Source organism: Abramis brama (assembly GCF_963993115.1).
Source record: "Abramis brama genome assembly, chromosome: 21".
Lineage (NCBI taxonomy): Eukaryota > Metazoa > Chordata > Actinopteri > Cypriniformes > Leuciscidae > Abramis > Abramis brama.
The window spans coordinates 3,008,380-3,035,388 of record NC_139983.1 but is presented as its reverse complement, the minus strand read 5'-3'; the positions used below and the strand labels follow the sequence as shown (position 1 = coordinate 3,035,388).

Sequence of the window (27,009 nt, the reverse complement as noted above, 5' to 3'; positions counted from 1 at the left end):
GGTTCATTCTCGTGTTACGCAGCACGTTTGAGCTTTTGCAGGAACCAATGAGGTTCATTCTCGTGTTACGCAGCACGTTTGAGCTTCTGCAGGAACCAATGAGGTTCATTTTTGTGTTACGCAGCACGTTTGAGCTTCAGCAAGAACCAATGAGGTTCATTCTCGTGTTACGCAGCACGCTTGGGCTTCAGCAAGAACCAATGAGGTTCAATCTCGTGTTACGCATCACGTTTCAGCTTCAGCAAGAACCAATGAGGTTCATTCTCGTGTTACGCATCACGTTTGAGCTTCAGCAAGAACCAATGAGGTTAATTCTCGTGTTTCGCAGCATGCTTGAGCTTCAGCAAGAACCAATGAGGTTAATTGTCGTGTTACGCATCACGTTTGAGCTTCAGCAAGAACCAATGAGGTTAATTGTCGTGTTACGCATCACGTTTGAGCTTCAGCAAGAACCAATGAGGTTAATTGTCGTGTTACGCAGCACGTTTGAGCTTCAGCAAGAACCAATGAGGCTAATTCTCGCGTTACGCAGCACGTTTGAGCTTCATCAAGAACCAATGACGCTAATTCTCGCGTTACGCAGCACGTTTCAGCTTCATCAAGAACCAATGAGGTTAATTCTCGCGTTACACAGCACGTTTGAGCTTCATCAAGAACCAATAAGGTTAATTCTCGCGTTACGCATCACGTTTGAGCTTCAGCAAGAACCAATGAGGTTAATTCTCGCGTTACGCAGCATGTTTGAGCTTCAGCAGGAACCAATGAGGTTCATTCTCGTGTTACGCAGCACGTTTGAGCTTCTGCAGGAACCAATGAGGTTCATTCTCGTGTTACGCAGCACGTTTGAGCTTCTGCAGGAACCAATGAGGTTCATTTTTGTGTTACGCAGCACGTTTGAGCTTCTGCAGGAACCAATGAGGTTCAATCTTGTGTTACGCAGCACGCTTGAGCTTCAGCAAGAACCAATGAGGTTCAATCTCGTGTTACGCAGCACGTTTGAGCTTCAGCAAGAACCAATGAGGTTCATTCTCGTGTTACGCAGCACGTTTGAGCTTCCATCAAGAACCAATGAGGTTAATTCTCGCGTTACGCATCACGTTTGAGCTTCTGCAGGAACCAATGAGGTTCATTTTTGTGTTACGCAGCACGTTTGAGCTTCAGCAAGAACCAATGAGGTTCAATCTTGTGTTACGCAGCACGCTTGAGCTTCAGCAGGAACCAGTGAGGTTCAATCTTGTGTTACGCAGCACGTTTGAGCTTCATCAAGAACCAATGAGGTTAATTCTCGCGTTACGCATCACGTTTGAGCTTCTGCAGGAACCAATGAGGTTCATTTTTGTGTTACGCAGCACGTTTGAGCTTCAGCAAGAACCAATGAGGTTCATTCTCGTGTTACGCAGCACGCTTGAGCTTCAGCAAGAACCAATGAGGTTCAATCTCGTGTTACGCATCACGTTTCAGCTTCAGCAAGAACCAATGAGGTTCATTCTCGTGTTACGCATCACGTTTGAGCTTCAGCAAGAACCAATGAGGTTAATTCTCGTGTTACGCAGCACGCTTGAGCTTCAGCAAGAACCAATGAGGTTAATTGTCGTGTTACGCATCACGTTTGAGCTTCAGCAAGAACCAATGAGGTTAATTCTCGTGTTACGCAGCACGTTTGAGCTTCAGCAAGAACCAATGAGGCTAATTCTCGCGTTACGCAGCACGTTTGAGCTTCATCAAGAACCAATGAGGCTAATTCTCGCGTTACGCAGCACGTTTCAGCTTCATCAAGAACCAATGAGGTTAATTCTCGCGTTACGCAGCACGTTTGAGCTTCATCAAGAACCAATGAGGTTAATTCTCACGTTACGCATCACGTTTGAGTTTCAGCAAGAACCAATGAGGTTAATTCTCGCGTTACGCAGCACGTTTGAGCTTCATCAAGAACCAATGAGGTTAATTCTCACGTTACGCATCACGTTTGAGTTTCAGCAAGAACCAATGAGGTTAATTCTCGCGTTACGCAGCACTTTTGAGCTTCAGCAAGAACCAATGAGGTTAATTCTCACATTACGCAGCACGTTTGAGCTTCAGCAGGAACCAATGAGGTTCATTCTCGTGTTACGCAGCACGTTTGAGCTTCTGCAGGAACCAATGAGGGTCATTCTCGTGTTACGCAGCACGTTTGAGCTTCTGCAGGAACCAATGAGGTTCATTTTTGTGTTACGCAGCACGTTTGAGCTTCAGCAAGAACCAATGAGGTTCATTCTCGTGTTAGGCAGCACGCTTGAGCTTCAGCAAGAACCAATGAGGTTCAATCTCGTGTTACGCATCACGTTTCAGCTTCAGCAAGAACCAATGAGGTTCATTCTCGTGTTACGCATCACGTTTGAGCTTCAGCAAGAACCAATGAGGTTAATTCTCGTGTTACGCAGCACGTTTGAGCTTCAGCAAGAACCAATGAGGTTCAATCTTGTGTTACGCAGCACGCTTGAGCTTCAGCAAGAACCAATGAGGTTCAATCTCGTGTTACGCAGCACGTTTGAGCTTCTGCAGGAACCAATGAGGTTCATTCTCGTGTTACGCAGCACGTTTGAGCTTCAGCAAGAACCAATGAGGTTCAATCTCGTGTTACGCAGCACGCTTGAGCTTCAGCAAGAACCAATGAGGTTCATTCTCGTGTTACGCAGCACGTTTGAGCTTCAGCAAGAACCAATGAGGTTCATTCTCGTGTTACGCAGCACGTTTGAGCTTCAGCAAGAACCAATGAGGTTCATTCTCGTGTTACGCAGCACGCTTGAGCTTCAGCAAGAACCAATGAGGTTCAATCTCGTGTTACGCAGCACGTTTGAGCTTCAGCAAGAACCAATGAGGTTCAATCTTGTGTTACGCAGCACGCTTGAGCTTCAGCAAGAACCAATGAGGTTCAATCTTGTGTTACGCAGCACGCTTGAGCTTCAGCAAGAACCAATGAGGTTCAATCTTGTGTTACGCAGCACGCTTGAGCTTCTTCAGGAACCAATGAGGTTCAATCTCGTGTTACGCAGCACGCTTGAGCTTCATCAAGAACCAATGAGGTTCAATCTCGTGTTACGCAGCACGCTTGAGCTTCAGCAAGAACCAATGAGGTTCAATCTTGTGTTACGCAGCACGCTTGAGCTTCAGCAAGAACCAATGAGGTTCATTCTCGTGTTACGCAGCACGCTTGAGCTTCTGCAGGAACCAGTGAGGTTCAATCTCGTGTTACGCAGCACGCTTGAGCTTCTGCAGGAACCAATGAGGTTCATTCTTGTGTTACGCAGCACGTTTGAGCTTCAGCAAGAACCAATGAGGTTCAATCTCGTGTTACGCAGCACGTTTGAGCTTCTTCAGGAACCAATGAGGTTCATTCTCGTGTTACGCAGCACGCTTGAGCTTCTGCAGGAACCAGTGAGGTTCAATCTCGTGTTACGCAGCACGCTTGAGCTTCTGCAGGAACCAATGAGGTTCATTCTTGTGTTACGCAGCACGTTTGAGCTTCAGCAAGAACCAATGAGGTTCAATCTCGTGTTACGCAGCACGCTTAAGCTTCTGCAGGAACCAGTGAGGTTCATTCTTGTGTTACGCAGCACGTTTGAGCTTCAGCAGGAACCAATGAGGTTCATTCTTGTGTTACGCAGCACGCTTAAGCTTCTGCAGGAACCAATGAGGTTCATTCTCGTGTTACGCAGCACGTTTGAGCTTCAGCAAGAACCAATGAGGTTCAATCTTGTGTTACGCAGCACGCTTGAGCTTCAGCAAGAACCAATGAGGTTCAATCTTGTGTTACGCAGCACGCTTGAGCTTCTTCAGGAACCAATGAGGTTCAATCTCGTGTTACGCAGCACGCTTGAGCTTCATCAAGAACCAATGAGGTTCAATCTCGTGTTACGCAGCACGCTTGAGCTTCATCAAGAACCAATGAGGTTCAATCTCGTGTTACGCAGCACGTTTCAGCTTCATCAAGAACCAATGAGGTTCAATCTCGTGTTACGCAGCACGTTTCAGCTTCATCAAGAACCAATGAGGTTAATTCTCGCGTTACGCAGCACGTTTGAGCTTCATCAAGAACCAATGAGGTTAATTCTCGCGTTACGCATCACGTTTGAGCTTCAGCAAGAACCAATGAGGTTAAATCTCGCGTTACGCATCACTTTTGAGCTTCAGCAAGAACCAATGAGGTTAATTCTCGCGTTACGCAGCACGTTTCAGCTTCAGCAGGAACCAATGAGGTTAATTCTCGCGTTACTCAGCACGTTTGAGCTTCAGCAGGAACCAATGAGGTTCATTCTCGTGTTACGCAGCACGTTTGAGCTTCAGCAGGAACCAATGAGGTTCATTCTCGTGTTACGCAGCACGTTTGAGCTTTTGCAGGAACCAATGAGGTTCATTCTCGTGTTACGCAGCACGTTTGAGCTTCTGCAGGAACCAATGAGGTTCATTTTTGTGTTACGCAGCACGTTTGAGCTTCAGCAAGAACCAATGAGGTTCATTCTCGTGTTACGCAGCACGCTTGGGCTTCAGCAAGAACCAATGAGGTTCAATCTCGTGTTACGCATCACGTTTCAGCTTCAGCAAGAACCAATGAGGTTCATTCTCGTGTTACGCATCACGTTTGAGCTTCAGCAAGAACCAATGAGGTTAATTCTCGTGTTTCGCAGCATGCTTGAGCTTCAGCAAGAACCAATGAGGTTAATTGTCGTGTTACGCATCACGTTTGAGCTTCAGCAAGAACCAATGAGGTTAATTGTCGTGTTACGCATCACGTTTGAGCTTCAGCAAGAACCAATGAGGTTAATTGTCGTGTTACGCAGCACGTTTGAGCTTCAGCAAGAACCAATGAGGCTAATTCTCGCGTTACGCAGCACGTTTGAGCTTCATCAAGAACCAATGACGCTAATTCTCGCGTTACGCAGCACGTTTCAGCTTCATCAAGAACCAATGAGGTTAATTCTCGCGTTACACAGCACGTTTGAGCTTCATCAAGAACCAATAAGGTTAATTCTCGCGTTACGCATCACGTTTGAGCTTCAGCAAGAACCAATGAGGTTAATTCTCGCGTTACGCAGCATGTTTGAGCTTCAGCAGGAACCAATGAGGTTCATTCTCGTGTTACGCAGCACGTTTGAGCTTCTGCAGGAACCAATGAGGTTCATTCTCGTGTTACGCAGCACGTTTGAGCTTCTGCAGGAACCAATGAGGTTCATTTTTGTGTTACGCAGCACGTTTGAGCTTCTGCAGGAACCAATGAGGTTCAATCTTGTGTTACGCAGCACGCTTGAGCTTCAGCAAGAACCAATGAGGTTCAATCTCGTGTTACGCAGCACGTTTGAGCTTCAGCAAGAACCAATGAGGTTCATTCTCGTGTTACGCAGCACGTTTGAGCTTCCATCAAGAACCAATGAGGTTAATTCTCGCGTTACGCATCACGTTTGAGCTTCTGCAGGAACCAATGAGGTTCATTTTTGTGTTACGCAGCACGTTTGAGCTTCAGCAAGAACCAATGAGGTTCAATCTTGTGTTACGCAGCACGCTTGAGCTTCAGCAGGAACCAGTGAGGTTCAATCTTGTGTTACGCAGCACGTTTGAGCTTCATCAAGAACCAATGAGGTTAATTCTCGCGTTACGCATCACGTTTGAGCTTCTGCAGGAACCAATGAGGTTCATTTTTGTGTTACGCAGCACGTTTGAGCTTCAGCAAGAACCAATGAGGTTCATTCTCGTGTTACGCAGCACGCTTGAGCTTCAGCAAGAACCAATGAGGTTCAATCTCGTGTTACGCATCACGTTTCAGCTTCAGCAAGAACCAATGAGGTTCATTCTCGTGTTACGCATCACGTTTGAGCTTCAGCAAGAACCAATGAGGTTAATTGTCGTGTTACGCATCACGTTTGAGCTTCAGCAAGAACCAATGAGGTTAATTCTCGTGTTACGCAGCACGTTTGAGCTTCAGCAAGAACCAATGAGGCTAATTCTCGCGTTACGCAGCACGTTTGAGCTTCATCAAGAACCAATGAGGCTAATTCTCGCGTTACGCAGCACGTTTCAGCTTCATCAAGAACCAATGAGGTTAATTCTCGCGTTACGCAGCACGTTTGAGCTTCATCAAGAACCAATGAGGTTAATTCTCACGTTACGCATCACGTTTGAGTTTCAGCAAGAACCAATGAGGTTAATTCTCGCGTTACGCAGCACGTTTGAGCTTCATCAAGAACCAATGAGGTTAATTCTCACGTTACGCATCACGTTTGAGTTTCAGCAAGAACCAATGAGGTTAATTCTCGCGTTACGCAGCACTTTTGAGCTTCAGCAAGAACCAATGAGGTTAATTCTCACATTACGCAGCACGTTTGAGCTTCAGCAGGAACCAATGAGGTTCATTCTCGTGTTACGCAGCACGTTTGAGCTTCTGCAGGAACCAATGAGGGTCATTCTCGTGTTACGCAGCACGTTTGAGCTTCTGCAGGAACCAATGAGGTTCATTTTTGTGTTACGCAGCACGTTTGAGCTTCAGCAAGAACCAATGAGGTTCATTCTCGTGTTAGGCAGCACGCTTGAGCTTCAGCAAGAACCAATGAGGTTCAATCTCGTGTTACGCATCACGTTTCAGCTTCAGCAAGAACCAATGAGGTTCATTCTCGTGTTACGCATCACGTTTGAGCTTCAGCAAGAACCAATGAGGTTAATTCTCGTGTTACGCAGCACGTTTGAGCTTCAGCAAGAACCAATGAGGTTCAATCTTGTGTTACGCAGCACGCTTGAGCTTCAGCAAGAACCAATGAGGTTCAATCTCGTGTTACGCAGCACGTTTGAGCTTCTGCAGGAACCAATGAGGTTCATTCTCGTGTTACGCAGCACGTTTGAGCTTCAGCAAGAACCAATGAGGTTCAATCTCGTGTTACGCAGCACGCTTGAGCTTCAGCAAGAACCAATGAGGTTCATTCTCGTGTTACGCAGCACGTTTGAGCTTCAGCAAGAACCAATGAGGTTCATTCTCGTGTTACGCAGCACGTTTGAGCTTCAGCTTGTGCAGAACCAATGAGGTTCATTCTCGTGAACCTCATTGGCTCGTGAACCTCATTCAGCTTGTGCAGAACCAATGAGGTTCATTCTCGTGTTACGCAGCACGCTTGAGCTTCAGCAAGAACCAATGAGGTTCAATCTCGTGTTACGCAGCACGTTTGAGCTTCAGCAAGAACCAATGAGGTTCAATCTTGTGTTACGCAGCACGCTTGAGCTTCAGCAAGAACCAATGAGGTTCAATCTTGTGTTACGCAGCACGCTTGAGCTTCAGCAAGAACCAATGAGGTTCAATCTCGTGTTACGCAGCACGCTTGAGCTTCTGCAGGAACCAGTGAGGTTCAATCTCGTGTTACGCAGCACGCTTGAGCTTCTGCAGGAACCAATGAGGTTCATTCTTGTGTTACGCAGCACGTTTGAGCTTCAGCAAGAACCAATGAGGTTCAATCTCGTGTTACGCAGCACGTTTGAGCTTCTTCAGGAACCAATGAGGTTCATTCTCGTGTTACGCAGCACGCTTGAGCTTCTGCAGGAACCAGTGAGGTTCAATCTCGTGTTACGCAGCACGCTTGAGCTTCTGCAGGAACCAATGAGGTTCATTCTTGTGTTACGCAGCACGTTTGAGCTTCAGCAAGAACCAATGAGGTTCAATCTCGTGTTACGCAGCACGCTTAAGCTTCTGCAGGAACCAGTGAGGTTCATTCTTGTGTTACGCAGCACGTTTGAGCTTCAGCAGGAACCAATGAGGTTCATTCTTGTGTTACGCAGCACGCTTAAGCTTCTGCAGGAACCAATGAGGTTCATTCTTGTGTTACGCAGCACGTTTGAGCTTCTGCAGGAACCAGTGAGGTTCATTCTCGTGTTACGCAGCACGTTTGAGCTTCTGCAGGAACCAGTGAGGTTCATTCTCGTGTTACGGAGCACGTTTGATCTTCAGCAAGAACCAATGAGGTTCATTCTCGTGTTACACAGCACGCTTGAGCTTCAGCAAGAACCAATGAGGTTCAATCTCGTGTTACGCAGCACGCTTGAGCTTCATCAAGAACCAATGAGGTTCAATCTTGTGTTACGCAGCACACTTGAGCTTCATCAAGAACCAATGAGGTTTGTTCTCGCGCGTCAGGCAGATTCAGTTGAGCTTATGTTTATGTACGCTGATTAGTATTTATATGTGAATAAAAGCCTAAATTAAATCTGTTCATCATATGAAGTGATCGAGTCTCTTTAGAAAATTGTGACTAAACCGCTCAATTCATATGGATTAGTTTTACGATCTCCTTTTGAACTTTTTAAAAAGGCAAAGTGGTAGTTGCATAGGCTTTCAATTGAGGGACAGAAAAGATCTTCATTTGTGTTCCGAAGACGAACACAAGTTTACGGGTTGGGAACGACATGAGGGTAAGTAAATATTTTTTATTTTTAGGTTTACTAAGCCTTTAAGGCCCATTATCTGTCTAATAATTTTTTTACACCGCTATTGATCAACAGATTAAATAATTAATCAATAACAATAATCATTATTATAATATTAATGGCAATAAATGACAATAATGATTTAAATGAGTATCAGGCGTGGCCAAGCTTCAGGCATAGGCTTTCACTGGCAAAACACAGAAAAAAGTGTTAAGTACTCTAGAGACTTTTGCACAAGAATTGCACTTTTTATTTTTAAGTGTTCAGAGGTTCACTTAAAGCACACCTTCTTTTTTTTTGCCTTTACAAGATTTAAAACCCAAATGTACTGAAAGTGATAAATGGTTGATTATTTGTATGACTAAAAAGTGTGTCAAGCATAGCTTTGATATTCCGCAAAATGGCAACAGAAATGCTTTTCTAAAACAGCTTTCCTTAAAACACTACTGATCTGAAGAGTATTTTTAATAAAGTGATTTGGTGACGTGATTTTTTGCTCGCTTTTAACACATAAAGATCTATTTGAGTTTTACTAAATGTAGATTGGAATTCAATTACAGCTCATACGTGGGCATGTTGATTCATTGTGCTGTTGTGTGTTCACAGGTCTGTCCATGTACAGTAAACTCTTCCACGTTCAGGGCTCCAAGAACAGATGAATGAGGCCAAAGGTCAACCGTACCAATCAGCTGCTCTCTGGGATACGTTACACACGTCCTCTTCTACACCCTCCACCTGCTCAGAACATGAGCTCTTGATTTTACCCGTGTCTCTCTTTATACTGTCTTCTGATAATCAATATTTCCCCTCAAATGCCTCCTAACCGGCCTCGTGTCTTTTTGAGTGTGTGATAGTACGCAACACTGCATCGATTGGATCTGTTCCAAAGGTTTTTCCGAAAGCGTTCTCTCTCTCGCTGTCCCATACGTGCAGTTGTCCAGGCTTCATTTTCACCCCACAACTGATGCCATGTGAAGAGCGAGTGGACTGACGATTCACGACAGCTGGTGCTCGAGCACACGGAGCCAAACACACTCCAACATCAACCTGTCCATCATATTTATCCATGTTTACATGTACATACAGAAGATTTCAACTTTAATCACCGATCGTTAATGATCTCTTAAGAACTTCTGTTGAAGTGCCTCATTCAGGTGTGATGAACCACATGTCCAGGTAAAGTTGATGTCGTTCGTGATGATTTTCTGTCGTTGAATCTGTAAAACTAATCATTCCAATCTCTCTTTAACACACAATGGCAGTTTTTTGACCAATGTCCTGGGAATGCTTGATACATCAGGGATGACGTTGTGTTTTCACTTTTATTACCTGGCCAAACACGAATAAATGACAGCACCTCATTCATGCAACAGAAACAGAACAAATTTCTCACAAATCGTCACTTTGAGTCGAATGTCACAGCTGATGTAAACAGTTCACATAAATTCAGTTTGTGTTTCATGAATGAGGCCGATTATGCAAGATTGACCTTGTTTGATGTTTATTTTAGTTTTACAGTATTTGTATATTGTTTTCTCTCCTGAATTGACTTGAATTTCCTCTCATTTTATGCATGACCAGAGCAATGAAACTTGATTAACATGCTAGTACCTTTTTATTGTTCAGTTGTATCAGTAAACTGGAAGAAATGTCAGCTACTTTTTGTGATTGATTTTGTTTTAAGAAAAAAAGTTATGAAAGTCACCATTTTTAATCGTCAAGAAGAATTCAAGACAAACTTCAAACTTCATCAACGGCTCTTTTTGTCCAAGACTGTTTAATTAAAAAAGTGTTTTCAGGAGTAATAGCAGTAAAAACTTTAGCAGTTTGTGATCTAAAAGTTCATGTGTCGTCATACGTCAGCTTCACTGAAGAACTAAAAATCAAAAGTCAAGTCAACCAAGTCTAACCAAGGCAATGTTTTCTCATATTTCTTTCCAGCATGTTTGTATTTTACAATATCAGTAACACCGTCACGTTAGACAAACAGTGTGGATTACTGTAGTACACACTAAACCGTTCTGTTTGGGAAATGTTGCTCAATTGAGTTACGTTATACAGAAACCATCAGCTGATCCAGCACGTGTTGTCTCAGAGCGACTGTCCTCGGTACAGATGTTACGAAGCTTTGCACTGCCGTTTCAGAGTTCAGAAATGGCACGAGGTTCGCCTAGAGGCAGTTTAAAAAGCTGACCAAAAATTACACATTACAAGTGGACAGGTCACTTCAAACATCAAAGTTCGAGGGGTCGTAGGGTCGTCTGATGTAGTGCTTGGAGAAGCCTCTGGCTCCTGGGTTTGGATGTGTGTGAGAAGGATGAACAGAGGTATTCGTTCAGAGTCCAGTTCCTTTCGACCCTCGAGCGTTCGAACCCACGTTTGGGCTCCGTGTCGGGGTCTGGGGGCCCTTCAGCTGCACTTGCAGGATTTGACGATCATGTTGGAGAGCTGCTCCACTTTAGGTATTCGGCCCACGTAGTAGAGGATGGTGAGCGGCTCCAGGTCTTGAGGAACGCAGCAGGGGGACGCGGACGCCTCGGGGTTCAGCGTGTTGTACAGGCTCAGCAGCTGCAGAGAAATCAGGAACATTATTTCTGTAGTGCTTACTATAGACAACACCGATCGTTTCAAGCAGATTCACATTATAGGGTTAGTTCACCCGAAAATTTGAATTCTGGGACCATCAGAATAAAGAGTTGGCAGATATTAAGTCAATTGATACTCTAATGAGAGATAGTTGACATGTAGTTGCAAAGTTACTTCTAGTTAGTAGAATGTCTAAAGTGGACTATTGAAATAAAGTGTTACCAAATTCTGTCAGTAATTACTCTCCCTCATGTCGTTCCAAACCCGCAAGACTTTCGTTCATCTTCGGAACACAAATGAAGATGTTTTTGATGAAATCTGAGAGTTTTCTGATCTCTCCATACTTTCAAGGCCCAGAAAGGTAGTAAAGACATTGTTAAAAACCGCTGTCGTCACATGGACTATTTTAACCATGTCTTTACTACCTTTCTGGGCCTTGAAAGTTGCAGTGACATTGCAGTCTATGGAGAGATCAGAAAACTCTCAGATTTCATCAAAAACATCTTCATCTGTGTTCCGAAGATGAATGTAGGCATTACGGTTTGGAACGACATGAGGAATTAATAACAGAAATGTCATTTTTGGGTGAACTAACCCTTTAAAAATAAATAGCAAAATAACTGTCAATGTTGCAAAGTTCATCAATTCTGAAACAAATTCAATGTATGCTGTAAAGCAGCTCTAGAGAAGACAACAGTGTTACTGTTCAGCTCAGTTCAGATCAGTGTTGATTCAGTTCAGTAACAGTGTTGCAAAGTTCATCAATTATGAAATAAATTCAATTTACGCCACATAGTCAAGTCATATGGAAGTAAAATAATGACAAATATTTTTGAAACAAAAAAGCTTGGTAAAGCGAAATAAAATGGACCGAAAATTGCCTGTCGAATATTATAGGTTGTATTTTTAAACGGAATTAATATTTTGGAAGTGAAATCTAAAAGGTGAATATGGATAATTGAGTTTTTAATAATGAAAATGTGTGTGAAATGTTTTGAAGTGAAATATTCACAGCTTAAATATACAACCATACTGAATTTCAGCCCATTAAAAATGCAAGCCCTAAAAATCCAATGCATTAAAATGCAAGCAGGGTTATTAATGCAGTGCATATTTTTTCAAGTAGTGCAATTCAAGCTTTTTTGTTTCAAAAACATTTGTCACTATTTTACTTCCATAAAGTCACCTTTATTTATTTAATTGAAAAGAGCCGCTTGGACCTTCTTCAAAAAGACAGTGACGGGTTAAACTGTCACGATGTGAGTTCAGTTCTCTCACCGAGCTGTGTGTGGTGTCGGCGCTGCGCAGGTACGGACACGGGCCGGAGCAGAAGTTCGCGTGATACCCTTTGGGCTCGTGGATCCACCTCCAGCCCAGATCCTGCCGGAAGTCGATGTACAGCGGCCGAACGCAGCAGTTCTCCTCGTAGTTTCTGAAAGCAGAAGGAAAACCGTCACTTTCGTTCACATCCTCGCTCTCTTTCTCTCCTGCGTTCATTCAGAGACGCTTCCAGACACGTGGATGTTTCTAAAGGAGCTTTCGCACCGGGTAGTTCAAGGAACAAGCCACCAGGATAATTCCCTGAGAACGATGGTTCCCCATAGGAACGTTTTCCTGGTTGCATTCGCACCGCCAGTAGGAACTATGAAGCGACGTAAGACGCGCTTGTTGTTGTGACTTTTATTTTGACGGCGCTGAGAACACCAGCCTGAGCCTGAGCAAACATTCGCATTCTCCGTGTTCATTGGTTTACGATCTGTCTAACAGTCCTGCCTAATACGTTATTCGATAGAACTGTTATACATAGAAAGTAGACAGTAATGAAAATGTATTAGCGTATGCCGTGTGGTTGATGTCCAGTGTTGCTGCGCAGAAATACATAATCAAGTTTCTCTTGGATCCTCAAAGTTGTGTTGGATTTTCTCCTCGGCGTAAAGGTTAAGAGGTCCATCTCTATCACTGTTTCCCATGTTCGTAGAGTTAGTTTTTGGAGTAAATATATAGGCTGTAATCTGTGTGTTTACACAGCTGTTTAAAAATGGCGGGTGCTGGTGTTTTGCACGCGTTCGGCCAATCAGCGAACACTAACATCACGGATAGTTCCTACAGTGCTGGTTCAGACTGACTCTGAAGGAGGAGTAAATTAGTTCCTCCAAAAGGAGTTCCTAGAACTAAAATCGTTCCTAGTTCCTGCGGTGCGAACACGCCAAAACCCGGGAGCTTCCGCCAATAGTTCTAGGAACTATGAAAAGGTTCCTCCGGTGCGAAAGCCCCTTAAGACTTCTATTTCGGCCTTATAAACATGTCAGACAGTCTTTAAAGCTCAGAAATTCCACTGTAAGGTGTGTCATTTTTTCCCTCCTGGATCCGACCCAGGTGTGGAGAGCTCACGGAGAGACACACACTAAAGAGCCAGTGCACTACTTAGCATACTGGGACAAATCTAAACTTGCAAGCTCTTGCAGTCGCTTCCAGCCGTCAGGTGCCAATTAAAAGGTTCATTCTTACAGGAAAAACCTCTCCAGACACATGAAGTTCCTGGAATGTGAATTTGAATGTCGTTTTTAAGAAGAAAGCAGATCAAATTCAGCTTGCGTTCCTGCCTTACCGAATAACACTTACATTAATGCATTTGCCAGACGCTTTTATCCAAAGTGACGTATATTGCATTCAAAGTATATATTTGATCAGTTCATGCGTTCGAATCGAACCCACGACATTGGCGATGACACACGTCCCTCAGAAAGTGTGTTTGGGATTCTCACAATGTATAGAGCACTGCAGTGATGACGTATTTCTGTAGTCCCAAAATGTAACTTCGCATCACCCTGGTTCTCTCCACAAAAACTCAATAGGATTTTTCCATTGGCTTCTGGGTTATTGCAGAAAATAAGGTCTGTGACCAACAAAAGTTTATGATTCTTACACATTTTGTGAATTTCTTACAAAACTTTTATGAATTTGGCAGCCCAAGTACAATTGGCAAAAGTAAGAAGCTAAACGTAGCCTAGACCACGGTCACATGACTTCAACGTCACTCTTTCAGTGTTTATTTAAAAACGATTCCCCTGAAAGTTTGAGTTAGAATAATTTGTTATTATAAGATGTGAGAGCGACTGGCGAGTAGATGAGTTAACCTGTTCAGTTTGATGACGTTTCATGTCCGATAACCTCATTTTTCATGACAAGTAAAAGCTTTAATACGATCAAAAGAGGTTTTTACTAGAGGTCTAATGATCCCCTCATGTCACGATTCGACACATATCACGATACTGAACTCACGATGCCATATTTGCGATACTCCAAGACATATGATAAAAGATTAACAAAATATGAACTGTTGATTAAAATGCTAAATAAAAATGAATAATGTAAATGAACAGGCTTGGACTTGGTGCTGAAACCCAAAGCACAGGACAATAGAGACACCAGAATAACAATATTCATGATTCTGAAGATGAAAATACTGAATTATTGTAGATGAATATGCTTGATCTGTCACTGACTAGATATATTTAAAATAATATAGGCCACTTTTTACTGGTAACATCAGACATTTGGCATTATCAGGACACACTAATATTCCCCCATTGCATTATTATACATTATATTCAGCATTATATATGGTAGTTTAATGTAGTGCTGACACTAAAACTTTTCTCACACACTAATTTTTATTTTAACTATCCACGATATATATTGTCACATTTTTGTATTGTGATCTATTGTCACACCCCTAGTTTTTACTGATGTGTATGTCATAGAATTAAACGTGAATATATCAGGAGCTTATTTCAGCATTTAACCAAAAACCCACTGACGTCAGGACTATGGATCCGGAAGTTTCCTGGTTTTGGACTACAAAAACACATCATCGCTCTTCACTGTGTGACGCTGCCTTCCAATTGGTCCAAAATGAGAAGAAAACACAATTTAGTTGTCTAGCTTTTGGAATAGCCTTCATGTCAGGAGTGCCAATGATGCCTTCAAATGTTAAAATGCAAAAGTCTTAGTAAGTTTGGCAACAGAGCTACAGTTTGATGTTATGAAGTTGAAGAAAGGCTCACGAGAAGCAGTAGTTGGTGTCCAGGGCCCGTTTGCGTCGCCTGGAGGAGGGCAGGACGTCCAGCCGGTGCGGAGGCAACATCATCAGGATCAGATGAGGGAGAAGCTGCTCCTTCTGCTTCTTCAGTCGACCCAAATCCCATCGGTTCTGCTCCTCGTACTCGCCGTCCATCCCTGAGGACACAGCAGAAGCACAGACACGCTCACATCAGAAAACTTCAAGTCTGGATCATGAATATTAATATTTTTGGGAAGACATTGACGTTCAGTTCGGTTGTGTTTCAATCCAGTGTAACTCAGACAGAGGAAGTCCCCCTGTGGTGTAAATCCAGCTTTTAATGTAGTTTATGTGTCTATGTGGTGTTTTTAATATGCTTTAAGACAAACCATGTGTAAATTCATAAGTCGACACCATTGCTGAGTATTTTCTCCTTAAAACTGCAGTGAACCAAAGACAGTCTCAAAAACATGGTGTGAAATCGCTGGTGTTTCTGACGTCACATTCTTACGAATTTATTAGAGTTCTTAAAGAGGACCTATTATGCCCTTTTACAGAGTCTTGATGTGGTTTTCAGGCTCTACTAGAACAGGTTTTCCTGCTTGAATGTTGATTATTTTCCTCATATTCTCCATTGTTGCGGCTCCTCTCTTCCCAGTCTGTCAGTAACGCTCTGTTTACTTCCTGTCTCTATGAAGCCCCTCCTTCTGAAAAGCACACTGTGCTCTGATTGGTCGGCTGGATCAGTGTGTTGATTGGTCGAGCGCTTCGAGTGTGTTTGGGAAATGTCCCGTCCCTTACCATAACCACCAGTTTAACACACTACTAACTAACTCAACCAGGCCCCGCCCCTTTATTCTGCTTATTAATTATTTAAATCAGGAATATTGTAACATGTTCGTTCCCGGAAGAAACTCAAGACTACAATGGAGGCGTTTCAGGGAGTTCAGAAACACTGACACTGATATTGAGAATAACTGGAGCTTTTTCATCCTCAAGCATCAACATTACACACTAAAGACAGATAAACATGGACTAAAGCACTTTAACTTCTTTATGAAGGACGTTTTCCTGAATCCCTCTCAGACAGCAGCTCACTCTCCGTCTCCTCAAGCATCTGCGTATTCAATCTGTTTGTGATAGCAAAAGCAGCTCAGGTCCCAGGAGAGGCGTTGCCAATAGATACGGACACCCCTCTTTCATTGAGGGCCAAGAGTCTGAGTGCCCGCGGTCCAGCCAGAGCGTTCCCGAAACCCCAGACACCCCCGAGGCCCCGGACTGAGCGAGATCCCATACGCTCCGCTCTCCAAGAGAGTCCGACGGGAGCGCAGACGCGGTTATCTCATCAGAACGTGTGCGGTGAAGATGAGCTGACGGGGGAAAAGCTGTGTGGGATTCATGATTGTGTGTTGTATATTCTATATTGCATCGCAGAGAAAAACATAAGAAGAGACTTTAGTAGCAGAGTGCGATCTGAGGCCGGATTCACACAAATCTAATCAGATCAATTCTAAGTTCGTACCGAAGTGCAATTCTTGAAAAATGTGTACGTTTGCAGATATTTTCTTAAAGTGGTGTTGAAAATCCAGCTCTTAATGTTGTTTATGTGTTTATGTGGTGTTTTTAATCTGCTTTAAGACAAAGCATGTGTAAATTCATAAGTCGACTCCATTGCTGAGTATTTTCTGCTTAAAACTGCAGTGAATCAAAGACAGTCTCAAAAACACGCTTTGAAATCGCTGGTGTTTCTGACGTCACAAACTACCTTGTAACCAATCAGATCAACGTGTGATCGTCAACCAGTAGATCTCTGAGCTGAGTGAGTGAGTGGAGGCGGGGCTCATTTGCATATTCATAGAACCGCGCATACTAAATGAGGTGAGGGTGTCGAGTTACATTCAAGATATTTTAAGGCATGAAGACTTTTTATTTTTTTATTTTAAACGTTTAAATATGTAATTTTGGTGATCAAAGATGAGTTTTAAGGGATAAAATGATTGACTACAGGGGGATTTTCAGAACGTTTCTTCTTAAGAAGAAAATGCCAGGCTTTGGTGTTACAGTATCTGATTATACAGCAATTCTTGCCAAAGACTCGCTGATCAACGTGGCCTGATTTGTTGCGTGGCCTGAAGATTACTGTAATAATCATAATAAGCACACACTATTCAGCATCAAGGCATCGATGTATATTAAACAGTTATTTTGTGCTGATTGCTGCCGGAAGTTGAGTCAGTTGTGTAGAGTTTTTATCAAAAAGTCACTTCTGTCATCATTGGTGTCACTTCAGAGACTCATGATCATCTCTGCTGATAGTGATGTGTATTATATGAAGTAAGTGTAATGTTGTAATGCTTAATACTTTAATCAACCCAATAAATTCATTAAACATCTTACCTTTTGGGATTTAAGACAAGTCGGAGGTTCTCCTAACTTTAAGAGGTTATTTACAATGATTTTCAAGAACATTCTTTTCAGGAATTCAAATTATTCTTAACTTTTGTCTTTGCAAACATCTTAAGAAATGTTTTTTGGGAATAAACGACTGAACTACATATATCATATTTATGATTAACAATAATAATAAAAAACTGATGCATGTTGTTTTTATTATATTTTTATTATTGTGCCCAAAAGGTGAAAGCACAACGATGTTGGTAACTGAACAGTTGAACAGCATTGGTTGGTGTTCTTCACTCACCTTTGAATTTGACCTCCAGCACCTCGTTGACGTGCTCAACGATGTCTCCGTTGGGGCTGAACGTGTGGCACGGGCAGTGAACGCTGATCTCCAGGCCGAGGTTGGTCTCTGAGCGGTGCAACAATACACAGATTCATACACAAACATCTGATTCCAGTGTTTACAGTGCTTGAATATGGGAATATCACTGCCAGTCACACATATGAAACACTAACTGAATGATTTCAATAACTGACTATAAAAAACTGTTCAAGAACTCCAAGTAACAGTAATATGCATGTTTTTGTTCTGTCCATTGATCATAAGGAGCTGTGCAGTTCACTAATTCACAGTCCGATGACCTCGGAAATGTTTCTGATTTTGTGTCATGATTTCCGGAGAAACTCATCTTTGGTCATTCATTGAATCCATTTTCCAGTTATCGACTGATTCCTACTTAGAATGAATCCATAGTGACTCTAGAAGTTTCTATTATTCAGACCAATTAAAGAGTTTAAAATGATTCTTTCTTTTATATATGACAGTACAGTATCAAATACAGTTGAGTTTTGGTGCACAAGATTTATCAAAATACACAATATGAAGCCGTCGCTTTGCACTGAGAATCACACAGATTTTTTCAAATTTGTACTTGCTTTGCAAATGTTCTCACCAATTATTTTAAGTCAGAAAGACATATTTTGGTAACACTTTACAATAAGGTTCATTAGTTAACTACATTAGTTAACATTAACTAATAATGAACTGCACTTATACAGCATTTGTTCATCTTTGTTAATGTTAATTTCAACATTTACTAATACTTTATTAAAATCTTGTTAACATTAGTTAATGCACTGTGAACTAACATGAACAAACAATGAACAGCTTTATTTTTATTAACTAACATTAACAAACATTAACAAAAACAGTAATAAATGTATTGCTCATTGTTAGTTCATGTTAGTTAATACATTAACTAATGTTTAATAAAGGAACCTTATTGTAAAGTGTTACCCATATTTTTCATCAGGCATTCATTAAATGCAAACATTAAGTTGATTATACAAAAAAATTTGAGTTACAACAAATAATTGATGATTAGGAAATTATATAATTATTAGTATGATTAGGAAATTCATACACGCATTGAAAAACTATGGAATACAAAGAAAAACACAGATTTTTTCATAATTTTCAGCTCATTTTAATGGATAATTCCACTGGAACATCATCAAACGCTTGTACAGTGAATGTCGTAACTGCCGTACCCTCACTGTAAAACTTCTTTTTTTTTAAGTTGTAAATAAAACTAAAATTATTGTTGCATGTTTTACAAGAAAAATACTATTTCATTGTTTCTACTTCAAAATTGCATGTTAAAAAAAATCGTTACTTGATGTTTCTTTGTACATTTTTGTAAATTTACTACTGATTTCTGAGTGAAAATTGTCCTACACCAATTTTCTTTCGGTACTGCTGACATATTTACATCTGCACAATTTCAAACAAAAATCTAGAGTATGTGATGTTTGCAAGGCATAAAAGTGCATGTATCTGATCAATGAATGCAAGAAGTTGTATTCATATATTAGTTCATATAATTGGCCTCTGCACAATCTTCATGTAATAAGCTTCGGCAGACGTTCACTCACCTCTGTACATGAGCCACTCGCGTATGGTCTCAGTGACGTCGAAGGAAACCCACTCAGGCGTTCCTTTAGTGAGAACGTTCTTGCCGCCAATGTAGCGCTGCTTAGCGATGTGCTCATCGGGACGAAGGATCTGCCAACACACGGGTTTGACAATCAGTGAGTTTAAAGCTGACATTTATGTGCCATCAGCATCAACAAGCAGAACTTCAAAATCGACAGGTTTCAAACAGGTTTCCTCAACGCTCAGACAAATAGTCCTGCCCACAAATTCACACCATTGGTCGACTCAAACGGCTCAAACAAACGGATCAGAGTTCTGGATAATAAAATAACCACAACAGTAGTTTAATGACAGCGGTGAGAAAACAGCAGCTCAGAAAGCATCTGATAATAGTGATGTGGATGTGTGCACCAGCTCCAGTCACGTCACGACACATTTATAAAGGGCTTTATGCTATAGATTGCTTTAAAGCAGCAAATTTACAGTATTAATCATGAATGAACATTGTCTCTGTCGCTTTCAATTATAAATCTCCAGTTCCTTCTTTAAAGCATCTCTCCACTCCAGTGTGTTCATGCTTTTACTCGCGTCTGATCTCGACGGACTGGCGTGCGTTTCCCGAAAGCATCGTTAGCCAACTATGGTCACAAGTTCTGTCGTTATCAGCAGTTTAATGAGTCTGTGTTTCCCGAAACCATCGTTTTAACGAACATTCGCAAACAGCATCGCAGAGGTGTGTGTTTGGAGCGACAGATCTCGACCTGTGGTTAGAAGAAGAGTTTCTAGTTTGCATGACATGTGGACTCAATAAATCCTGATCTTGAGCAAAATAAGCAAGCTGACATTCAGTGCAATCTATATCTTTATTTAGAATATATACAAATGTCATTTACGTCTTTGAGTTTGTCAAGAGATTTAAAGCGTAGTTTCTGAAGAGTGCGCATGTGTGAACGAGCTCTAGTGTGTAAGAATGAGCTTATGATTGAATCTGGAAATAAAGCAAAATAACTGAGAAAAATGAGGAATATTCCTCAGATGCATGTCTGTAATTTATATCAAAACATCTAGCGTTAATTCGATCTCAAACAAAGTCATTAAAAGAAGTTATTACTCCACCACGTGCGAGACGTCATTAACCAAGGTGGTTGAACGACACATTTGCAACAGTATAGTTTCGGGAAACAGTCGTGACTAGCTAGTTGATTTCTTCAATGATGCGTCGTACTGTGATAGTGAAGCACGAGTTACGTCATTGTACGGGACACACACTCCTGAACAGAAGAAATGAACCGGAGAAGATTTACACCTCAAAGAAGGCGGAGCCTCAAAGCCACACCCACCTATTACATCATCACCACCGACCAATCAAAGGTGTTTACCAGCCAGAGCGAACTTTTCCGGAAGGTATCGAACTCCCGAAACGAACTCCAAACAAAACTTCACTCACGTCACACCAGTTCGTTCTTTGATTTAGCTTGAAGTACATCACACAGAAAGCATTTTAGCGGTTAAAAACATGAGATGCACGGCAGTGGAACGAAGAAGAACACATTTCACCGGATCCAGTGCTTGATCTAGAAGGGAACCCTAACGTTACATGTGAACGGCCCCTTAAGAGTCACAGTGTGCTACTCTTCAGCGAACATTAAAATGAGATACGAGAAAACATTTCAACATGGAAAATACTGAGACGCATGCGCTGGAAGAGAACACACACTCTCTCCGGCACACGCACAGACAGACAGAGATGAATCCAGACAACGACGCTGCCCGAGGCCAAACGCTTCTGCTCTCTCACTCATGGAAAAACTGACTGGTGGAGTCTGATAGATCCACAACACTGTACGACTCGCACACGCACAGATGAAGGGCAGCCTGATCCCTCATCACGTTCACTGCTCGGAGTGACAGGTGTGTTTAGATACAGGTGAAGATTCTGATCCAGAACCTGATCCAACATTGTAAAATACTGGAACTGGATCATTTCCATGATGTCGACGGCACTAAAATAATCAGTTCTAAACCCCATGAGCTTCCCTGCTGTCTAAATGTTGCTGGGTTAAAAAACAAAAAAATGCTGGGTTGTTTCAACCAGAATTTGGGTAAAAAATGGACAAATCCAACTGTTTTAAATCAAATTTGTAACCCAATGGTTGGGTTTGTCTACCCTGGAAATCCAGAGTTCTCACGAGAGCACAAGCTGAATTTGCTCAGCGAGTTACACTGGCCTCGAGTAATGATGCTCATTAAATATGCCCCTCGATCTGAGCTGCACCAATCACAGCGGGTTATCTGATATAGGCGGGCCAGACGACAGCGCTGTGATGTCGAAGTCATTAGTAAACATTGCAAGATGGCTATGGATGAACACCAGTTGTTTGAAACGGCTTTGGCCGCTACAATGAACGAGTTAGACTTGGCTTTTTATCTAAAAGAGGAACAGAAGACGGCGCTCGAATCCTTCCTTTGAAAGAAGGACGTTTTTGCGTTTTTGCTGTTTTGCCGACCGGATACAGCAAGAGTCTAATCTACCAGTTATCTCCACTGGTAGCTAAGCGTATGGGGTTTATTGTTGTGATTGGTCGAAGTGTTATCCAATTGCGTTTAGTGAGATTTTCAAATGCATGCTTGGTGCCGCCCCTCGAGCCGGCCGATTTTCATTAGTCGATGCCAGACCATTAATCTTTCAGATTTAGGTCTGGATTTCCAGGCTAGTGTTTGTCCATATTTGACTCAAATTTGAGTTGAAACAACCCAACACAGGCAGCATCCTAAACACAAACTCAGACAGAAAGGTTTGTAGCAACTCATCACACAACTATAAAAGCCTGTTTCTGAAACATTAAAATGTCATAATTATGACATGAAAAAAATTTAATTATGACCTCTTATATTTCTAAAGAACAAGGCAAATTTGATTTCTCATGTCATGACCCCTTTAAAAGGTTCAGTGGCGTTCTATTAAAGTCCCCCTGTGGTGTAAATCCAGCTTTTAATGTTGTTTATGTGTCTATGTGGTGTTTTTAATACGCTTTAAGTCAAACCATGTGTAAATTCATAAGTCGACACCATTGCTGAGTATTTCCTCCTTAAAACTGCAGTGAACCAAAGACAGTCTCAAAAACACGCTTTGAAATCGCTGGTGTTTCTGACGTCACAAACTACCTTGTAACCAATCAGATCAACGTGTGATCGTCAACCAGTGGATCTCTGAGCTGAGTGAGTGAGTGGAGGCGGGGCTCATTTGTCATAGAACCGCGCATACTAAATGACGCAACGGTGTCGAGTTAAAGTCAAGATATTTTAAGGCATGAAGAAGGAAATCACTTTTAAATGTCATTTTGGTGAGTTTTAAGGGATAAAATTATTAACTACAGAACTCTAGGTTTCTCGACCTTCAGTTCAAGACCCTTGAAAGTAGCTGTAAGAATGTGGCCAGATAAAATCAGCATATGCACGGAGGTCCCGCAACAGCTCGGCCCATAAAACTCCGGCTGGGTTATAAGATAAGTGGGTTGGAGGACCTAATCTAGCATCCGGTGAGACCGTGTCTGGGGGCGGCTGTCCTCGGAGAACACGTGAGCGGCCCACGCCAGCAGATCCAGGCCAGAAACACACACACACTCGCTCTCTCAGCTTCTGACGGGACCAACGGCTCCTTCACAGGGACCCGACCGGGGCTCGCGGGGGGAAACCGGGCCAGAATACAACACCTATAGAATATATACTGACCGCTGGAGCTGGGAGTAAATCTGTTATATAACAGCTCTCAGGGTTTTATGTTGCGGTTAGAAGCGTCGGCATGTGAAAGCAAAGCTCTGAGTTTCTCAGAATGCCTCTTTTGTTCGGTTGCAATTGTGCAAATGTTCTTCTGTATAATCCATCAGCACCTGGAAAACAGATCAGGCCCGTAAAACTCCACGCTCCATCTGAGTTCAGTGCAGTGCCATCAGCTTTCTCTCCGCGTCTGTGTTTGTTCTGCGGTACTGTGTGTGTGTGTGTGTGTGTGTGTACTACTCATCTGAGATAATGGGACGATATAAAACCACTTATGTCTAATTGATATTTAAAAATCTATTAGGATTTGGTTGTAAAATGAATGTAAAAATGTTCAGATGTATAATACTGTTGGGGATTTTTTTATGCTTTTAAAAGATGCTCAAAAAGCCTGCATTTATTTGATCAAAAATGCATTAAAAACAGTGAAATATTATTATAATGCAGATTAACTGTTTTCTATGTGAATATATAATAAAGTGTAATTTATTCCTGAGATCAAAGCTGAATGTTCAGCATCATTACTCCAGTCTTCAGTGTCACATGATCCTTCAGAAATCACTCTAATATGAGGATTTGATGCTCAAGAAACATTTATGATTATTATCAATGTTGAAAACAGTTCATATTTTTGTGGATTGTAAATAACTGATACATTTTATTTTTCAGGATTCTTTGATTAATAGAAATAGAAAGTTTTAAAGAACAGCATTTATTTGAAATAGAAATGTTTGTAACATTAGAAATGTCTCTACTGTCACTTTTGAACAATTGAACGTGTCCTTGATGAATAAAAATAATGTATTTTAAGAAATAACTGATTGACCCTAAACTGTTATAGAAGTTTAGGAGTGTCTGGAGACTGATTCTGTCATTTGCAGTGCATTATGGGAGTGAGGGGAAGGTCCCTGTTCATTTGATCTTCATATTAACAGCACATTCTCCTGAATTAAAAACAAAACACATCTGTACAGAAGCAGATATGATGCCTGAATAACCTCAGAGCTCATGATCAGTCAGTCTTGAAGGGTTTATATTGGAAATCTGATAACACTTTAATTCAGGGTCCAGTTCTCACTATTAACTAGTTGCTTATTACTAGGATATTGGTTTGTTTATTAGTACTTATAAAGCACATATTAATGCCTTATTCTGCATGATCATATTCTACATCCCTTAATCCTACAATACCTAAACTTAACAACTACCTTTCCAACTATTAATAAGCAGTAATTAGGAGTTTAATGAGGAAACAGTCATAGTTACTAGTGAGTTAATAGTGAGAATTAGCCTAGAAATCTAGACGCACCCTAGCGGCAGCAAAATGTATTTTACAGCCAGGGCAGTCTAGCAACTCTCCATAGACTTTCGAGCTGCAAAAACCTAAATTGGGTCAGGCCAATCACGTCGCTTATAGAGTAGGCGGGGCGGGCTTAACATATGATGACAGAGTTGCCACGGTTACCTGCTGCTACTTGAAAACAAAGAATGACGGCTGCTGGAGAACAGTCTTTCGAATCGGCTTTGTCCGCGACTCTGGAGGACTTGGAGTTAAGTTTTTCTTTGAGAAAAGAGCAAAGAACGGCACTTAAGTCATTCTTAAAAAAAGGAAGATGTGTTCGTCGTTTTGCCGGCCAGATATGGCAAAAGTTGAATCTATCAACTAGCTCCGCTGTTGGGAAAACGCTCTGGTTGGTTGAAGCGCTGTCCTATTGCGTGCAGAGGGAATTTGAAAGACAGCCGTTTATCCCGCCCCTCGGATTGAGCCGTGTCTATGGTGAGTTTAACATCTTGATGTCGGTCTGGCTTGCCAGGCTAAGTGAGAATTGACCCTTCGCAGGGAGCTTGATTGACAGGTGATCTGACCAATCATACTTCGCCATCCGCCATTTTGTCCGACAAAGCAGTCAGGAGAGTTTGTAGATTAACATAGGAGGATTTGAACTTGAAAAACGGAGTGTACTGACGCCTTTCTGTGGTTAAAACAACATTCCTTTTTGTGTTTGTTCATGTTTATTTGAGGCTATAAATTAACTAGAAGGAAGAGATGATCGGTTCACGAGCAGCTTTAACTGATGCTCTACAGCGATCTGTCACGGCACATTAAAGAGCAACAAAACGGTATTTATTGTTAAAATTTCTTTTTAAAAATGACCAAATTTGAAAGGTGAGACTTTATATCAAACGTAACCGAAAAGTAACCTGCTCTGTCCTGTCTGTCAGCGTGTTGTCAGTCTCCTCTCTACTCCGCGATGTATTTTTCACTGCATGAGAACATGGTGTGGCATGAGAACGGCGTAGCTTGTCGGACATAGCGACAGTAACTAAGGGGGGCGGGTCTTTGCGAACGGTCAATTGGACCCTAAACTAAAGTGTGATCAGAAATCTATTCCAATATTCCCACTTTATCTTTATCAGTTTATTACTGCCACAGTTTGCATTCATGTCTGTGTTCGTGTACCTGTGTTTCTGCATTATCATTCCAAACATTTTGGGAATTAGCTTTGTTTATCGTTAGTTCTGAAAAATCATTTTAATTGCTCAATTTTAGTACAAAGTCTGTCCTCTCGTCAGTGATGAGACTGAAGAATGACTGTTGTAAACTCAGTGACGTCAGCACCGTTATATGATTGGATTACAAGTCGCACGTTATCTACATTATCAAGCCTTGTTAAATATTAAACTGAGAAACAAAGCCTGAAATAAGAGAATCTCTCAGAGAGCTGTTGAAGTCTTCAGAGCGGTCGAATACTGTTTCTCTGAGAGCGCCGGCTGTAAACACAGCTACTCTCGTGTGGAGTCACGGCTTTATCCACTGCGATCTGCAGAAAACTCCCATTAATCAAAGAATCAAACAACCCAGCCTTTGTGTTTGTGTAGAACATATTTCTGCCTTCATACTTTCAGCTACCAATAAGAGTGAAGAACGTTTAACATATTCTGCCACGCTTTAATCCTTTCCACATCATGGAAGTCTTAACCCTATAAAGCTACTGTATCATATTTGAGATAAATAAGGACAAATGATCTATTAAACCTGTCTCACACGATCTCCTCAGTCCTTCTGTCTCTGACTGATAGTTTAGACTCTTTTATCCAGTAAAAGTCTTTCAGTATAATTGTACAAGCGTCCTCCTTCAGCTCGAGCTTCACGAGTCTTTCTGTGTCAAATCTGCCCTGATTTATCAAGGAAACGCAAGAATAACTTTGATATTGTTAGTAATATTTCAGCTGGACTGAAGCAGCTTCGCTTTACTTGATTATCATACATCATTTATTATCATAATCATGCGTATCAAATATGATCATCAGGCTTTTGAGGAAGGTTTATTTGTTCATCTCTCAATCATCATTGTATTGCATTGCATTACATGATTAAAACTACAGAGCTTTGATCATAAAACTAAGCATTTAAATATCAGCTTACTAAGCCATTATTGGCAGATATTGATATTTATATGCATTTTATGTAAGAATCTGCTAAACTGTTATAAAGATCTCATTGATTTACTAAAATTACTGTAAATAAATATCAGCATCTGCAGCAGATTGTGTACTTTTGCTCAGTTTGGAAATAAAACTGAGCTGTTTTTTCTCCATGTTCTCAATATATGATACTATATGAGCCATAAAACTGTTTGATTAAAAAGATTTTTCTGACAATTCTTTCATATGTCAGGCTTGACCGGGTTAAGGAATAGTTCACTTCAAAATTACAATCCTGTCATCATTTACTCGCCCTCAAGCTGTTTTAAACCTCTATGAATATGAAGATATATAACCGTCGGTACCAACATTCTTCAAAATATCT

The 27,009-nt window shown here is 41.6% G+C and overlaps 2 protein-coding genes across 3 annotated transcripts in view; one reads left to right on the top strand and one right to left on the bottom strand.

The window, feature by feature from the left end:
- ttll5 (tubulin tyrosine ligase-like family, member 5) overlaps window positions 1–10,094 on the top strand; it is a 145,827-nt gene extending 135,733 nt beyond the window's left edge. For both annotated transcript variants that reach the window (XM_084097321.1, XM_084097320.1), the window contains exon 32: window positions 9,043–10,094. In XM_084097321.1, the coding sequence (XP_083953447.1) occupies window positions 9,043–9,095 (53 nt within the window). In that variant the 3' untranslated portion in view covers window positions 9,096–10,094. The remainder of the gene's footprint in view (window positions 1–9,042) is intronic.
- An 88-nt stretch (window positions 10,095–10,182) lies between these two features.
- Window positions 10,183–27,009, bottom strand: part of tgfb3 (transforming growth factor, beta 3) — a 29,165-nt gene continuing 12,338 nt past the window's right edge. The window contains exons 3-7 of the mRNA XM_084097326.1: window positions 19,421–19,550; window positions 17,787–17,894; window positions 15,090–15,261; window positions 12,301–12,454; window positions 10,183–11,004 (exon numbers count right to left, since the gene is read on the bottom strand). Of these exons, the coding sequence (XP_083953452.1) occupies window positions 10,846–11,004; window positions 12,301–12,454; window positions 15,090–15,261; window positions 17,787–17,894; window positions 19,421–19,550 (723 nt within the window). The 3' untranslated portion in view covers window positions 10,183–10,845. The remainder of the gene's footprint in view (window positions 11,005–12,300; window positions 12,455–15,089; window positions 15,262–17,786; window positions 17,895–19,420; window positions 19,551–27,009) is intronic.